At 46.1% G+C, this 18,765-nt stretch overlaps 1 protein-coding gene across 7 annotated transcripts in view; it reads right to left on the bottom strand.

The window, feature by feature from the left end:
• DENND1A (DENN domain containing 1A) overlaps window positions 1-17,558 on the bottom strand; it is a 361,583-nt gene extending 344,025 nt beyond the window's left edge. For 2 of the 7 annotated variants that reach the window (XM_075905650.2, XM_075905649.2), the window contains exon 1: window positions 17,274-17,554. In XM_075905650.2, the coding sequence (XP_075761765.2) occupies window positions 17,274-17,290 (17 nt within the window). In that variant the 5' untranslated portion in view covers window positions 17,291-17,554. Of the gene's footprint in view, window positions 1-17,273 lie in introns of all 7 variants that reach the window. The other 5 variants (XM_075905654.2, XM_075905652.2, XM_075905651.2 and 2 more) reach the window with 4 other exon arrangements.
• Between the last annotated feature and the right edge of the window lie 1,207 nt (window positions 17,559-18,765).

Here is an 18,765-nt window from a genome sequence, read left to right on the forward strand (position 1 = left end):
TGCATGTGCACACTAGGGATGTGTCGGTCCCCCGCGGGGCTGGAGCAGCTCCCTGCCCACAGCAAGCGGGGAGCTGCTCAGCACCCATTAGTTACCAGTTAACCCGAACTAGTAAGCATTACCCATTTAGGGTGACGCTTACCAGTAAGCCAGTTAACCTTTCACATCCCTAGTACACACATATCATCTACAGAAAAGCACACAGCAGGCCTTGATGCTGCGACGACAAAAATAAACCTGCAACCTCTTCTCCGTCCTCGTTCTTCTGATCCCATTCTACTTCCCACCTCATCTCCCCATTACTTTCACCCACACCACAACTTCTTCCTCTCCTCTTACTTTCCGCTGACTACTACCAGTATCATGCCATCAGTATGATTACCAATACTTATCAACTTTCTCTCCCCCTCTGCTGCTTCGTCTATGTTAACTGTAATTTCTTCAGGATAGGAATAGTCTCTTGCCCCTTTCGAGTTATGTACAAAATGTATACAATATTTTCTATAATTGACCCACTCCAGCCCACTGTATGAAGAAGACTGAATGATGGGGCCCTAGCAGCTGAAAGCTTGGGGACCCCAAGTATAGACAAAGAATTTATGAAAAAAAAATTCATTCTGCTGCTGCTAGGGAAAGCTATGAGTTTTAAGAGAGGCATTGAAGTTACAAGACGGGGGGAAGAGGACAGAAGAGACTGCATGCTCATCACAGCAACTTGCAGGCAACTAGTTAGGGGTAAAAGTAGTGGAGACACTCCATTCATCCTCACCGAGCACAAGAGAATGAGTGGGGGAGAAAGAACTTCTTCCTTACAGCAGCAAGAGGAGGTTGGAGTAGGGATGAGGGGTTCAAATTTATCAAATACCTCCTATTCAAATGATTTATACAGAAGCAAAGTCCAGGAATAAGACCCTCATGTGAATCTATGCATCCTCACCTTTCCCAGCTGAGGTTAATTTCTACCCTGAAAATTGTCCCTGGGTAGTGAATATTCCCACCCTACAGGCATATTAAAGAGTTTGGCCAACTGCTTGCTTTACAGTGGTTAGCCCCTTTGCATCTCTCAGCTCCTCCGCCGCTTAGATCAGGGGTGGGCAATAATTTTTTGCCGGGGGTCACTTCAAAAATTTCTGAATTTTTGGGGATGGGGATGGGGCCTTGAGCGGAAGGGGCGGGGCCAGGATACTTCCAGGTTCTCCACCCCCAGACCACGATTGGTCTGAGGGTAGAGGAGCACTTTGCCAGCCCGTCCACTCCCCCTTCCTCTGGATGTCCATGCCCCTGGGTAGGAGGAGACTTCCCATGCTCCCCCACCCACAGGCCTATCAGAGTCTGGGGGGAAGTCTTCTCCCGCCCTGCCAGGAGCCAAGGGAAAGGAAACTGTGGACAGGGGAGCACATGAAGCCTCCTCCAGCCTTGCCAGGAGCACATGGTGCTTTTAAACACCACAGGATGCTTGCAGGGCGGGGATAGAGTGGAGGAAACTTCACACTCTCCCCCACCCCCAGGTCCTAATTGGCCTGGGGGCAGGGGAGCAGCAGGGCCCACCCATCTTAAGACTTCTTCCTTGTCCCATGTCATTGGGAGTTTGAAAATTACCAAAATTTATGTTTTCATTACATCCTCCTCTTCCGTACACATATTCTCACCCAAACCACTGTCAAACTTCAGTGTCATTTCCTTCTAAGTCTCTAGACAAGTGTTTCCCAATTTTATTTGGCCACGGAACCCTTTTAAACTCAAAAGAATTTTGCTGAACCCCTAATAACAGTCTTATATATGGAGCTGAAAAAGTAGACCACAAATAAATAAGGATAATAATAAACAAATGCTAAAGAAGGTCATGAGATCAACATTTAGTTTCATTGCACATATTTAAAAACAAAAATCACATTTAATGTGTACAAAAAATAAAGCTCAAAAACTAATACGCATTATAGTGGCAGTTTTCAATGCAAAGATTGGTTTTTCTTTTCTTGGCAAATTCTTTTTATATTTGGTTTAATACAGGCAGTCCCCGACTTATGCGGATCCGACTTATGTCGGATCCGCAGTTACGAACACGGAATGCGGGACCGCGTGGTCCCGCCACCCGTGTACTCCCGGGCAAGAAAAGCTGCTCCGCGTCTCCCTGGTCTGCAGACCAGGAAGACGCGGAGCAAAGCCGCGGAGGGGCTCTGGCAGCGGAGCAGCCCAGGCGCGCCTGGGCTGCTCCGCTGTGCGAGCCCCTCCGCGGCTTTATAAAGCCGCAGGGGAAGCCGGTAGGGGGGCAGCCCAGGCGCGCTGCGGCTGTCCCGCTGCCGGGGTCCTCAGAGGCTTTGCTCCCTGTCTCCCTGGTCTGCTGGTCTCCAGCAGACTAGGGAGACTGGGAGCAAAGCCGCGGAGGACCCGGGCGGCGGGACCGCAGTGCATCTCGGTCCGCCACCCGCGTCTTCCTGGTCTGCTGGGGGGGGCGCAGCTAGTACGCCCCCCCCCCCAGCAGACTAGGCTTTTCTCCGTCGCCTGTGGCAGAGCAGCTGGGGCGCTTCCGGTTGGTCCTGCAGCGCCGCTCTGGGCGCTACTGGACCAACCCGGCAGCATCCCAGCTGCTCTGCCCCAGGCGTCCTGATTCAGCCGCTGCTGGTCAGTTTCAGCAGCGGCTGAATCAGGACGCCTGGGGCAGAGCAGCTGGGGTGCTGCTGGGTTGGTCCAGTAGCGCCGGATCGGCGCTACTGGAGCAACCCAGCAGCACCCCAGGTGCTCTGCCCCAGGCGTCCCCAAGTCAGCTGCTGCTGAAACTGACCAGCGCTGACTACAGGAAGCCCGAGGCAGAGTTGCTCTGCCCCGGGCTTCCTGGAATCAGCCGCTGATCAGTTTCAGGAGCAGCTGACTTGGGGATGCTTGGGGTTCTTAAGTTGATTCTGTATGTAAGTCGGAACTGGCAGTCAGTTTCAGCAGCGGCTAAATCTGGACACCAGTTCCAACTTACATACAGATTCAACTTAAGAACAAACCTACAGTCCCTATCTTGTACGTAACCCGGGGACTGCCTGTAATGGAAAGTTGGATTTGCATATCTTGTGAGTCTTGATTGTAATGGTCGAGTTTTTATATAATTAATAATCTGTACTGCTTTGTCCAACACATTCTTAAGAGAGGGAGAAATATTCTTAACTATCATGCAATTGCACCACTGACTGTCTGCGCGCACAGCTGAGTAGTGACATCATCGTCTCTACTCTCAGACTAAGATGGCATTACACAGGGACACTTACCATGGCAAACACAAATGAAAATTGTTTTCAATACAATTCATAAAGGATTAAATATTAATTATTTTTTACAATCATAAAACGTTATTGTAATGGAATTTTCTCGCAGAACACTTATTTTAACTTCGCCGAACCCCAGGGTTCTGAGGAATGCCACTTGGGAAGCACTGCTCTAGACCTTCATTTAAATTACATTATACTGACCACATTATGATCCTCAGAAAATTTCTACTGAACAAAGAAAGACTGCTTCAGAGGGGCAGCCGAGTAAGTCTGTACAGGATAAACTTAAACAACAAATAGTCTGGTAGCACTATAAAGACTAACAAAACATGCAGATGTTATAAGCTTTCGTGGGCACAGCCCACTTCTTCAGAAAGATTGTTAAGTGTTTATCAATTCTTCAGCAGCATTTAACTTTTACTGCAGCACTATTGGATGCAGTTCATCTGAGCCATTCTGCCTACCCACACTTCCATAAATCCTTTCAATGCAATAGGTTACATTTACATCTCTTCCTTCACCTCCCACGACACATTTGGTTTAAGAATTAAATTACTTTTTTCTGTCGTAAGAGCAGATACAAAATGACTGATAACGCTTGAGAGCTTGTCTGTCTTACCACCAAAAACTGGTCCCAAAAAAGATATTACTTCATCACTTTGTGTCTCTGATAAAGCATGTGCTCAAATTTGATCTCCTGTTTCTTTGACCAGCTATTAAAGGCCTTATAACATTCCCTTAGCCTTTATTACCCAGTTTTAAGTGCAACAACCAAGACAACTTAGAAAAATCTTTAGAGTAACAATTATGGATATTAAATTACTTGTACTGGAAAATTTAGATCAATTTTATTTCATTTATTTTATCATGCATTTAATTGAACAACTGCAATTCAAGAATATGATCAAAATTCTTATTCCAGAACTCTAACATTCCACAACTATTATACATTCTTATACACACGGGTCCTTCTTATGGCAACTTCTGTGAACCCAAGCTCATGCTGGGAAGGAACATTTTAACTCTGAAAAGGAGAGAAGCCTATTAAGATCCCTTCTCTGATGACGACTCCCTCTAGAGCTTGCCCCATATCATGTAACCTCTACGCTTCAGTTTCCCTTCTAAGAATAGTATTTAGCTACCTAAATCAGGGATAGGGAACCTAATGCCTGGAGGCCACAACTGGCCCCTGGCTTGCCTGGATCCGGCCCCTGAGGCTCAGGGTGTTCCCCCCTACCCCACCCCAGCACTGGGGAAACCATGTTGGTGCCCCAGGCCTGCTCTTTCCCTCCCCCCACTGTTCCGCCATGGTGCTGGAACACACAAAATCTACTAGCCCAGCTCCCTCTATGATCTGCTGTGCAAGGGAAATGTGGAGAGTCTCTCTCCTTTTCAGTCTGAGGCTACTTTTTTTTGCTTTTCACTTGTGTGTGGCCCCCAACTGATTTTTCTGTGGGTCAGAGGCCCCCGACACTAAAAAGGCTCCCCACCCCAACCTACACCAATGTAGATGAAAATAAGTCATGAAAGTAAGTCAGTGTCTCTCAAAGCGGTCTACGACAGTGTTTCTCAACCAGTGGTACGAGTACCCTTAAGGGTACTCGAGAGAAGTCTGGAGGGTGCACAACACAACTGAAATTTGGAGAAAACTGAATTTTGGTTTTAAGTTTTACAGCGCTTTGTTATTTTTGTACTTTTTATACCCAAAAATTTCATCACCAGCCCAGCTACGATTAAGTTGTTTAAACAAATGTGTTGCCATTGGGGGGGGGGGAAAAAAAGTGTGTCTGAAAACTGTAGGTACTGGGGATACTTTTTTTTTTTTTTTAAAGGGGGTAGTTTATAAAAAAAAGATTGAGAAACACTGGTCTACAAAACCACTTAAACTAAAGAATGCTGTTACCTGGCTGCACTAAGGATGTTAAATTCCGATTAATTGACTATCCTTTGTACATTTCAAAGGAGGAATGCGGAACTCCGCAAGCAGCCTGGGGCCAGCGGGAAGTCCTGCTGACTCTGGGCTGCAGACAGGTGCCTGCTTTGAAATGTACAAGAGTTCCCAGCGGGGGCTCTTGTGCATTTCAAAGCCATGGAGCCCAGGGTAACCGGGTGGGACTCAGAGTCCCCCACTAATCCTAGGGTCCATGCTGCGTTCCATGCCATGTGGAGCCTGGGGTCAGCTAAGGGCTCCCCAGCTGACCCTGGGTTCCGTGCAGCATTTCAGCAGAACCCAGGATCAGCTGGAGACCCCCAGCTGACCTCACGCTCACCAGCGCTGCTCCTTTGAAATGCCGAGGCAGCGTGTTGAAGGGGCAGCACTGCACAGCTGATTCCCAGCTCAGCTGGGCGGCGCTGCCTCTTTGAAGTACCCCTTCTTCCCTCCCCTTTGCTGCCTCTATCTGACAGAGGCGGGGGGGAGGGATCAACTAATCGACTGACTATCCGATAAGCATTAGAAGTTAGTGAAATTGCTTGTAATGCATTTTAGTGAATCTTGGAGCCAAAACTTGAACCCACCAACCTGTGCTCCCCAGGTGAATGCCCTATCCATTAGGCCACTCCAGAACCCATCCCCCTACCCTATTTTTAAGGTATCCCTTAACCTGCCTCATGCCGCAGCCACGGAGCCTCGTGGCTCCTATTGGCCATTTGCAGCCAAGGGGAGTAAATAAACACACCAGCACAGTCAGTTAACGGCTTTCTCAAAGTGATTTTGTGGACCAATTTGAGAAACACTGAGATAAGTTATTACTCATGACAAAAACTATGTAACTAAGAAGCACTATTATCATTATTTGACTTCTTTGCTTCACGTGGTCAGAGGTGCACACAAATTGACATATGTACAGTGCACCACTGCATTTTTATTTTTCATTAGCATTCTTATCTAGGACACTCACTCAGGTACCACATTTTGGCTCCAAGATGCACTAGTAAGAAATTTCACTAACTTCTAAAATTCTTGAAAACAAAGCATGAAGAATGTTTGGCTATTAATGTTCTGAGTTATTTCAGGCCAGTTTCCACAAAAAGTCTAATTCAGTTTAATTCCGTTCATCACACCTTCTCCCATACTTTTAGATATGCAGATATTAGTTGTTGGCATTTCTACAAAGTTTATTGCCATAGTGTATCACAAGAGCTGGGAGCTGGACTTGTTCCCACCCCGGCTGCTGTTCTGACCCCACGCGAGGCTGTCAACTTCCAACATTTGCTTCAACCCAAGTGTGGTGGGCAGGGTGGCCCCTCTCACCCACCCCTTTTTAATCAGTTAACTGGTTAAACTTAACATTTAACCAGTTAACTAATTAAACAGACTTTTACATCCCTACTTTGGAAACCAATTCTACATTCCTACTGTCAGTAAGAAACAAAGGGATGCTTACCGGGATAACTGCCAAGCTGAAACAGTTCCCCACCCGTGGGCTGCGCCAACCCAGCTGGGCCCACTGTAGCATGCTGGTTAACCAGTAAAACATATATGGTTTAAACAGTTAACATTTTAAATGGAATTTTACATGTCTGACTGACAGGCTGGATTGATTTAAATCAAGAGGATTTAAATCATTGATTTAATCACCAAAAAAAGTCCATCAGTTTAAATCATGTTTCCCAATGATACTTGTTCACATGTTTCTTCAAACAATATTGCAAATCTCATTACTAAAACATGTTAATTTACAGCTCAGTACAAGATTTTACATCACCTAAGAGGGTATACTTTGCGTCTTTTTTTAAATAACTTGATTTTTATTTATTTAAGAAATAGTATTTAGTACTCTTTGCTTGTGTCAAATTGCAGATGCAGCAGCAGTACATTAGGAATGGTAAGAACTAAGTCACATACACAAACACAACAGCACTTATATTTTATTAAGCTAAATCTTAAATGTTACATAAATGTTTCACATTTGCAATTAAAGCAGTCTCCTAGCTAGCTGACAGCTGTCCTCAAACTCTTTTTTAATTTATTTATTTTCAAATGCTATTAACTCTAACAGACAAATCCTCAGAATACAAAATGTAGTGTCCTTAAAACTTCTACCACTAGCTCTCATCATCCCCACTCTGATTCTCATTTTGATGCAGATCTGACTGCACTTAATTTTGAAGTAAGCCCCATACAAAACAAATACAGAATGGGGTTCCTTTGGAAAAGCTGAAGTAAAATAGGAACTAGATGTATGGCATCACCATTAAGGTCTGTGACCATGATATTACAAAATAAAAGGCATGTACTTGGTAATATAAAATAAGAAAATGACAGTGGCAACAGGCATTACTAGATTTCTCTTAACGCAGCTGTATACTTGGGTCTTAGATACTAAACCTAATTAACTAATTAAACAACCCATAATGATTAACTAAGCTAATTATTTTTCTAGCAATATCCAACATAGTAAACAGTTTGGGAATTAACTTGTTAATTCACACTTATCCTAAAAGGTGTAGGGAAAGTTGTGAAGAAGGATGCATTGCAAAGTTAATGCACATTGTTCTTCAGACAAAGACACACAATTTTCTCCCAATAAGCAGATTTCCTTATACAGTAAACTTCCGATAATCCGGCACCTTTAGGACCCAGGGAGTGCCGGATTATCAAATATGCCGGACTATCAGAAGGGGGGGCTATGAGGGGTCTGGAGTGGGGTGGGAGGGGATGCCACCCCAGACCCCTCATAGCCCCCCCTTACGATAGTCCGGCTCTGCCCCAGGCGTCCCTGATTCAGCTGCTGCTGGTAAGTTTCAGCAGCAGCTGAATCGGGGATGCCTGCAATAGAGCAGCTGGGGTGCTGCCGGGTTGGTCCCGCAGCGCTGCCCCTCGGGGCTGTGGGACCAACCCGGCAGCACCCCAGCTGCTCTTGGGGACGCCTGGGGCAGAGCAGCTGGAGTGCTGCCGGGTTGGTCCCGCAGCGCCAAAGGACGCTGGTCCCCCAGCTGCTCTGCCCCAGGCGTCCGGATTCAGCCTGCTGGTGAAACTGACGCTGCTGGTCAGTTTCATCAGCGGCTGAATCCCGACGCCTGGGGCAAAGCAGCAGGGGTGCTGCCGGGTTGGTCCCGCAGCGCCACCCCTAGGTGCTGCGGGACCAACCCGGCAGCACCCCAGCTGCTCTGCCCCGGGGGTCCCCAAGTCAGCCGCTGCTGAAACAGATCAGCGGCTGATTCCAGGAAGCCCGGGGCAGAGCTGCTCTGCTCCGGGCTTCCTGGAATCAGCCGCTGATCTGTTTCAGCAGTGGCTGAATCGGGGACCCCTGGGGCAGAGCAGGTGTGGTCCTGCCGGGTTGGTCCCGCAGCGCCGTCCTTTGGCGCTGCAGGACCAACCCGGCAGCACTCCAGCTGCTCTGCCCCAAGTGTCCCCAAGAGCAGCTGGGGTGCTCCCGGGTTGGTCCCGCAGCGCTACAAGACCAACCCGGCAGCACCCCAGCTGCTCTGCTCCTGGCTTCCCCGATTCAGGTGCTGGTCAGTTTCAGCAGCAGCTCAATGGGGGAGACCTGTCCGGCTGCCCCAGCACTTCCGGGTTCCTGATGGTGCCGGACCATCAGAAGTCCCGGAGCATTGGATGCCGGACTAATGGAGTTTTACTGTACTTCATTCTTGCAGCTAGGCCCTGCATCTTCTTTTTGCCCTGCTTACACTTGAAACATTTTCCTTTTTTACCCAGAAAACAAATTTCTTCAAAATACTCCCAGATAGGGTCTCTTTCACATCCAGAAGCCATGACAATTTTTCTGTGGCAAATGTGTAGGGGAATATAGAAAACTAAGTGTGTGCTGAAATAATAATGTCTTCCCTTTTCCTTTCCAGTCCACTCCAATGTTCCTTTGTAAACTTCCTCTGACCTTTCCTATATATTGTCTTTCTATATTTAGACAATGTCTTAACTGACGCTGTCATGTCTGACTCAGGTTCACCACCATAATGCGGGGTGGGCAATAATTTTTCATGGGGGACTACTCCAACAATTTGGAAAATGGTTGAGGGCCACACTCTTCCATGATATTAATGAAGAAGGTGTGGGGTCTGGGATGGAGGTTTGGTGCGGAAGGGAGCTTGGGATAGGCAGGCAGTTGTGACCTGGGGCGCCAAATCTGGGAGGGGATATGGGTACAGGAGGGGGGCAGAGGAATTTGGTATGTAGAGTAGGGGGCAGAGAATTGAGGAAGGGAGGGACTGGGATGCCAGAGGCAGGCTCTACCAGGAGACTTAAGAGTTCCTGCATCAGCCTCCTTGACTGCCCCGCCCCTGTTCAGGCTACAGCCATGTGCTCTGGAGCCCCTTGTGCTTCATGGCTGCCTGTTATTGAAACAGACAGCTCCCACTGACCGGTTTCTGGACAAAACCAACCAATGGGTTTGTGCTGGGGGGGGGAGCAGGCAAGTGGGGAGCCTGCTTGGGGCTCCCCAGAGCATCCACAGGCCGGATCCAGTGGCATGGCAGGCAGGATCTGGCCAATGGGTCATATTTTGCCCAGGCCTGACATAAAGCACAGAATAAAAACAATCTTATGCAACTTGTGTTTGTCTTTGCACATGTTTCTCAACAAACAAACAAACAAACAAACTGAAAGCCCTGAACTTTCAAGGAGCAAGATCTGGTTATTAGGCTGAACAGACTAGAGCCATTAATTCATTTTTATGAGACTGTAATCATAGATGCAGAACGTTTGTGGTAAGATTTAATTGTTCCTTATTTTTAAATGAGAAATTCAGTATTTCATTGATGATTTAAAAAAATAATAAATTGCTTTAAATTTAAAGAGTTTGGATTTTTTTTTAAATCATCGATTTTTATCCACTCTGCTTACTGAATCATATTCCTGCTAACTTTCCACTGAGCATTTATTAGTATCCTCTACATTCCTCCTTACTCGATCCACGGATTAAACAAAAATTACACCATATTCAGTGCAAACTGTCTGCTTCTGTGCTATTCAGGTACAACATATCATTACTCTGGCTATATTTAATAGGCTCCTCTTTCCCCCAATCCCACACATTCTATAGAAAGCCAATTTATTTACCACTGTCGGTCTGAACATATAAGCTTTAATGTCTCACTATGGTAACAAACTCAAGAGAACTATTTTACAATTAAGAATTATAAAAACCAAAACCTAAACTTTCCCACCATTTTCCTAAAGCAATACTGCACAAGTGGGCAGGGAAATACAAAACTGTCCCTGACAATCAATTAATTTTCTTTTCTGTGTAGTTAATTTCAAATCCTAGAAAAGAAATGAGTACATCACCGGCTGTTTCCTTGAAAGAAAAGTGCATCTTCAATTACATCCTACTGACACAAAATGCTTTCAAAAGAGATGCTCACAACTCAAACTAATGAAACAGAGATCCGAAACAAAGACAAAAAATTTTCAGAAAATTAAGACACATAAAAAAGTGTCTGCAGACATTTCCGCTAATTTAACAAACTGGTTAAATACTAGAATAAATTGCCTAGTGAGGTTGTGGAATCTCCATCATTGGAGATGTTTAAGAGCAGGTTAGACAGACATCCATCAGAGATGGTCTAGCCCAGGGATGGCCAAGCCAGGGCTCGCGAGCCGCATGAGGCTCTTCCCTGCTTAAAATGCTGCTCGCAAAGCCTCCCCTGCGCCCCTAGAAACGGCCCCTGGTTCCCTGTGCTCATCGGGTGCAGGGGAGCCATCCAGCACAGCGAAGCAAAATGGTGCTGGCTGCTGGGAGCTTGAGGTGGGCAAAAAGCCAGAACAGGGCAGCGTCCTTTTTTTTTTTTTTGCTCAACCAAACACGGTGGCTGGGGCTTATCCAGCACTATTTTGACTCTTTGCCTGTAACGGGTTGGTCACCACAGGTCTAGATGGTGCTTGGTCCTGCCATGAGGGCCGGGGACTGGATACAATGACCTCTTAAGATCCCTTCCAGTTCTAGTGTTCTATGATTATATGATTCTTCATGAAGGAAAACAGATCTGCTCGGAAAGAGGTGGGGTGGGCAGGCAGAGAAAAGAAAGAGAAATTAAGGTAGTAGTTGGGGCTATTTAGAGTTTCAAAAAAAAAAAGCTGAACATTTCTGAAGGATGGTAGCAATTTGTAAGGTACTTCAATTAACTTAAAGGTAATATTTTTTTAAAAAAAATTAACACTAGTTTAATCGAAGTGAATCAAACCATGAAGTTACTTGATGAAATTATGCATAATAATTTCAAATGTCCTATGCCTTTCTTCAAAGATTTAATATGGGTCTCATATCCCAATTCATTTTTTTCATTTTTCATTGCACAGTAATAAATCTGTGCCAATGTTAACAGAAAAGAGGGCTTGCAAAACTGTGTAGGCAGAAACAACAATCCCTGTTGGCTGATTTACACATTTTATTTTCCCTAGCAATGCAAAAGGTGAAAGCTATTCCAGTGAGTATGTTTAACAGAAAATTTCTGGGTGACTTAAACAGAAGCAGGGTGGATACAAATCAAAGATTTTTTTAATTAAAAAAACCTGGATTTTTACTGAAAAAAATATATTTTCTTTTGAAAAAAAATCAGATTTCTGGATAAAATGTTTTTAAGGAAAAAACTATCTAAGATACATTATAGCTCAAAGATCTCTCACCAAGGAATAGAGATTATAAATTCTAATTAAACAGTATGAGACAATATATTCATGTAAAGTTTAAGAAAAGTTTTATAAATGAGTTCCAATAGTTCATGGATTAGGGTCCCAATTTTATGGGGTTCCAGAGGCTTCTGTATAGATTATTTAGGCTAATATTCCTATTTACCCAGTCAGACTCAGTGCTCAGTCTAGAAGATACCATCAGAGATACTCAGTTTCGCAGTTCTCAAACTGTGGATTTGTGTCTCCAGAGATAACATGCTTGTTAACAGCAAAAATGTTTTTAAAATAAATAAATAAATATAGGAGAGAAATAACAGACTTCAACACTATAGTGTGTCTGCAAATTTGTGTACACACAATCAATCCCTTACCTCTTTCTAAAAGTGCATAGTTTAAAAAAATTAATGAACAAAAGATTGTTGGGAGCAGAATAGATCTGGACAAGAAGTCTGGAGATAAATGTGAGAAGGGACGATCAGGGAGTAGAAACAAAAGTGAAACTGTTTGATCAGCATATTTCAGAAGTCTTGAGGTCTCTCTGAGTGCAGACTTCATTGATTTGAGATCTAGCATACAATTCTCTGACTACAAGGGAAAACCTATAACGGCAGCAGGCTGTAAAAGACACCCAGTTTGGGAATATTTTAATGAAGTTCCTCCACTTGTGGGTAAGACAGGCATGTGTGCAAAATGCAAACAGCGCAACAAAGAAATGCACAACCTGGTTGCCTGAATGAAACAACATCATGAGAAGTGTTCCCTCTCAGGAGGAGGCTGCATTGAAGATGACGACAGGAACATGTAACTGCATTGACTTATTTTGTTAGGAGAATCCATCCTCAACATACAGAATTCTGAAGACTATCCACCTTTGAGATCACCATCATTTTCTATAGTTTCAGAGTTATCTGACCAATGACAGGGTTTTAGTCACATCGTGTATATCGTACAGCCACAGTATATCACCTGTAGCAAAAAGGAAAAAAATCTCCATTAACCAGAAACAACCATAGATAAGTTTGTGATAAGAACCAGCAGATTACAAAAAAGAAAAAAATTACCTGGTTTGTTTATGCAACAAACGCTCCTTTCCCATCTGATTGAGAAACCACACTTCACTAACATGGTTCAGTCATTAAGACCAGGATACAGTTCACCCAACAGAGCCAATGTTGCTGGTAAATTGCTGGATAAAGTGTATGAAAGACAAACTGAGCAGTGTGCAAAAAGTCTAGAGGGTAAAATTGTTAACCTGAGTCTTCATAGGTGGAGCAATATCCACAACAATCCTGTTATATGTGCTTGAGTGACAAAAGAAGGGAATGTCTTCCATACAGAAACAAATGATACATCAGGAAATGAACACACAGCATAATACTTAGAAGAAGTAGCAATAAAAGCTATAACAAACTGTGGGGAAAAATTAAAATAATCTAGTACATAGCTTGATCAAAGAGAGTGCTGCAAATGTATCCAAGATGAGAAGAAATTTAGAAGGGAGTGAAGAGAGTACCAAGCTAATATCATGGCTGCAGCGCTCATTTGATGCGCCACCCAGCCAAAGACTTCACTGTTCCAGAAATAAAGGCTAAAGTTGAAATTGCAAAATACTTCCCTAACAACCACTTTGCAACAGCTGCTCTGAAAAAAGCAGAAGGAACCAAACTAACTCTCCCACAAGACATGCGATGGAACTCAGTAGTGGTCTATTTTGAGCTCTATATCAGAAACTAGCCTAAGCTGATGAGTTTGTGAACAAAACTGTAAAAAAATAGATGGCACTGTCACATCCAAAGTTCTCAACATAGGGCTTAAGAGAAATGTTGAATATATGCTGAGTACCCTGAAGCCTATTTCTATAGCATTGAACAAAATGCATGGAAATAGCCTTTTTACTGGTGATGCTGTTGAAATTTGGAAGGAACTGAGTGAGATCTTTAAAAAGACAAATAAGCAATGACAGAGCTAAATTACAAGCATTAAAAAAAAAACGGGACAAGCACTCACTCTAGTTTATTTTCTTGCAAATATTCTCAATACTTAGTACCAAGTAAAACCTTAACAGCTGAAGAAGAGGAATTGGCTATGACATGGACACCCAGCAATCATCCTCCATAATGCCAACCCAGGTTGGACCTCCCTGGTCCTGCACCCTTGGGACCTGACTGACTCTGGATGAGGGAATTTGCCAGACTGGGGAGATCATTTTTGACCCCCTGCTGCCAGTCCCATGCCCTGCCCTGCCACCCCATTGGGCTTCCTGGACAACCTGCCTCCCCAGCCTCCCAGCTCCCACCCCCTACCCCACCCTCTCAGCCTAGCTGACACCCCCCCCCCCTTGAATCGTACTGAGCACTCTCCCCTTCCGGATCACACCGAGCTCCCAGGTCACCCACGCCCCCAGAGCACACCAGGACTTTCTGATTCTGAAATATCCATAGTCCTACTAGACCACAGATGTTGCCGGACCAGAGAGTTCCGGTTTATAGAGATGCATCCTGTATAATAAACTTCAGAGCTAAGAGTGAACTATTCAAGAAATACATTTGCTGATAATGTTTTAAAGAAAGTTGCACCAGTGAACTGGTGGAAGTCACTTAAGCACTTGAATTCAGAGACTGTTGAAGTGATAATCTCGTTTAACAGCAGTAGCTTCTTCAGCTGGTATAAAAAGAATATTTTCTTCCTTTGGACTAATTCATTCCAAATTAAGAAATCTTTTTAACTAAATAAAACAACTTAAATATCTATATGGTGAGGTTCTCCTCTTAATACAGTATGGCAAGAAAATCCTCCAAAATTAATGATTAACCTTTTGAACTGGAGATAGTACTCCACCCAGTGACTTCGTAAATATCTGCTTCAATTACCTTTGGTAAATGAAATCATCATTCATTCACTTCCTGGTATAAGTCTTCAAAATAAATCACTGCTAAAACATATATAATGTGTACCTTCTAAAAATGAAACTTATATCTATCTCTGAGTTGTGAAGAATATGTATTAAGGCTATAACAACCAACACTTTTGTACTTTTATGTAGAAAACCATGATTAAATCGAGTCTTCCTGACTAGAGATTTCAATCATGATTTAAATCAAATATACACTGACCAGAAGTCAGTGAAGCAAGCAGACCTACCAAGTTACATGCATTTGGATGGAGATTCACTCATTCGGCATTCACGTTAGGACTATTTTAAAGTCTGTCTTTATTTTATTTGGACACCCTTGACAATTTTTATTAAAAACAGTAAAAGAAACCTCTCAATTACCCCCAACATCAAATGAATTCATCCAGCAACAACATCAGCAAAATGTTAACCTGACCAGAATATTCCAACAGAGTACTGTATCACCAATGCACAGCCCTACCCCTACACTACATCTCCTTATGGGTGAAGCGAGAAGAGGACCTTGCAGCATGAACCTGCAAGGATGAAAAACTTGAGTTGCTCCCTTCCTGTTTGCTCCAAGGGACCCAAAGGTCATGCCGCCTACCTAAATGCTGTGTTACCCACCCCCTCTCATGCCAGTGGGGCACTGTTCAGGCACCTATGCTTATTGCAAATCCAGCAAAATTTCCTTTAGACAAGTAGGTGCATGACCATTATAAATCAAAAACAAAATTTTAAAATCAACCCAGAAATCAATGGGTAGTCAGAAAGGCATGTAGAGCACAGGTTCAATATGCTTGCAAAAGGAAGCATAACTTCAGCAAATCACCAAACTCTACCAGCTGAAGTTTCTAAATAGATATGACAGGTACTCCTATGCAGAACAGCACTTAATCTTGAGGTGACAGAAACGCAGGGGTAAATTTCAATCTGTAGCCACAAAAATGGATCTAACGTCCTAGCTGTCCACACATCAAAAAATAGCTGACCTGTCTGTAGTTGCTACCTAATGTTTATACATGCTAAACAAGAGATAGCAAACTGAACCCTAAGCAATCACATAGGAAAGTGCCCTAATAGAGGAACAATCACCCAGAGTGCTCAGCAAAGTAACAAAAGAGCCATCTGATCAGCCCCATTCATCACTCCTAGGGTTTGTCTACACAGCACCCGAAACTTGAAATAAGACACGCAATTTGCACTATGCAAATTGCGTAGCTTATTTGAGTCTATTTCGAAACAGGCTATTTCGTAATTTGGTGCTGTCTAATGAGGTTTACAGGGATGGCAAAATAGCACATCCTCTGTATTTCAGAATAATGGACCCGTTCAAAAGACGTGAGGTAGCTATTTCAGGATCCCAGGATCCCAAAATAGCACTGAAGTGTAGACATACCCCTACTGTACACAAACATGGCAGCCTCCTCCAGATGAGAACAGGTTTCCTATGCATAAATCTGCTTCTCAGACATGTACGATCTTCACGTTTCTAAAAATCTCAGTTCATTCATGTTGTTAACTGTTTTAATTTGACAGCCCTGAATATGAAAGCACGTAACCCAACCAGCTAGCACCTCTGGCAGGCCCTCTGTCTCAATGGGATCTGCTGTATGTAGAAGGGAAATAGCAGCAGTTTCAACCCAGTACTCCCCACAACCTCTATCCTCTCTTCCATTAAAGTCCCATTCCTCACCTCAACCATACTCACTTCTCCCATTTTTTAGGCCTGCTAGTTGAGGTTCAACCCCTCCCTCAAGCTTTGTCTACAGACACCCACCTTAAGCAGAGAAGACATGGGTCTCTTGTCACCCTTCATCCCAGCACCTAAACAGCTAGGGTTGCTCTCCTGAGGGCCACCCTGCCTCAGACAGCCCTGCCCCCCGCCCCCCAGCCTTCAAACGGACACATTTCTTCCTCCAGGGATGCACGTTAGCCTGCTCCTGCAGCTTGCACACAAGGGCACCGTCCCCAGAGTCTGGCCTTACTCAGCCACCACTCTGAGCCCAGCGGGGACGGGGGTGGGGTCCCACGCTTCAGGCAGGGGACAGAGAGGATGAAGGAAGCTCCCCCCCCCCCAAGGGCCTGCAGGCTGGGCAAGGGGGCGCCCCCCTCAGCCCTGCTCGACCCCCCCCAGGGGCCTGCAGGCTGGGCAAGGGGGCGCCCCCCCTCAGCCCTGCTCGACCCCCCCCCCCCCCCAGGGGCCTGCAGGCTGGGCAAGGGGGCGCCCCCCCTCAGCCCTGCTCGAACCCCCCCCAGGGGCCTGCAGGCTGGGCAGGGGGCGCCCCCCTCAGCCCTGCTCGACCCCCCCCCCCCTCCCCCCCCCGGGGCCTGCAGGCTGGGCAGGGGGCGCCCCCCTCAGCCCTGCTCGACCCCCCCCGGGGCCTGCAGGCTGGGCAGGGAGCCCCCCCCTCAGCCCTGCTCGACCCCCCCCCCCGGGGCCTGCAGGCTGGGCAGGGGGAGCCCCCCTTCCCCCCGTCCTGCCCTCCCTTGACAGACCCGGCAGCCAGGCTCAGCCCCCCCGGGCACTCACTTGATCCTGGATCCCATGGTCTCTGGGGGGCCGCATGGGCCCGGGCCGAGGGTGGAGGGGCGGGGTGGGCTGGGCTCTCTCCTCCGCCTGCCCCTCAGGCTCGCTCCATCCCAGCCAGCGCCACGGTCGCCCCGGCAGAGTCACGGCGCCGCGCGGGGGCTGCTGGGAGCTGTAGTCCGAGCCGGGCAGGCGGCGCGAGGACTTGCGGGCTCGGCGCCGCGCCTGCGGTTGCGCCCCTCCCGCCCCGTTGTCATAGCAACGCAGAGAACGCGCGCGCCTAGTTCAACCGCTCCCAAGGTTGCCCCAGGGGAAAGACGGAGGAAGCGCCCCCGCCCCGCCCCCATTTAAAGAGGGAGGAGCCCTGCTGCAGTCACTGCTAACGGGCGCGGGGCGAACGGGCCCGCGCGCTAGAGGCGGGGCCAGGATGACCGTTAAACCGTCGCCAGGCAGCTCCCAGGGTCCCTAGACAGTGCCATGGGCAGGAGCCGGGCGCCCTTTCTGGCCCGCCTTGTCTCACTGACTGGGATGCCCCCGCAGGACATGCTGGAACAGAAGCCCTCGAGCCTGCCAATGGCTATGACTCCCTCCCCCCAGCAGCCTGTGAAGGGGGCCTGGATACTCCCTCACAAACCTCCATGAGAAGGGTCCAGGCCCACAAATCCTGCGTGACTGGTTGGGAAGCCCACCCGCACGCAGGGGCAGAGACCCCCATCTTACAAACCCTGTAAATGAGGGCCAGGACTGATCCCCACTGAAATGCCCTCCCCAGCTGACTGCACTGCCCTACATAAGGATTGAGCCTTCCCTTCAAAACAGAGACTCATCATCTCCTGAATAAGGATTGATTAATTCCCCCAGCCTCCAATAAGTATAAAATATCTCCTGCACAGAGACTGGGAAAACCCATCCCAAGAGTCAAGACTGGTTTTGTAAACAGGGTAGAGTTTCCAAGGAGAAAGAAATAGTGAGCTGGGCTGGCCGTTGAACCAAACTGCAACAAGTTGCAGAAATCAAAGACTTGGAGACAATATAAGCAGGCCAGAAGGAATAACAGGACCCGAGGAAGAATGTAAAACATAAGAACAGCCATACTAGGTCAGACCAAAGGGGACCTGGAAGTTTTTTAGAAGGAATTGAAAGCAGAGATGAGATCCATTCGGTTTAAATACAAATTCTGCTGGAACAAAAATTACAAAGGACTTGGACCAGTGTTCTCAATGAGCTGTGTGCTTGTGCAGCCATGTAGGAGAAATTCCAGTATCACCCAGCTGATTAGCAAAGCATCCACAGTTAGGTTTTGTGTTTCTGTTAGTGGTGTACATTCACACATGCATTGATGCACATAAAAATGTATTCTGCACATGAATGGAAAAAATTCACATATAGAAGGAAAGGATTAGAGGGAATATTGACGTGGACAGATTTTGAAACCTGTATACAGCATGCCCAGTCAAGACTGGCAAACAGAATAAAGGAGATGATGGACACTTGA

Source organism: Pelodiscus sinensis, chromosome 23, assembly GCF_052426305.1.
Source record: "Pelodiscus sinensis isolate ZL-2025 chromosome 23, ASM5242630v1, whole genome shotgun sequence".
Classification (NCBI taxonomy): domain Eukaryota; kingdom Metazoa; phylum Chordata; order Testudines; family Trionychidae; genus Pelodiscus; species Pelodiscus sinensis.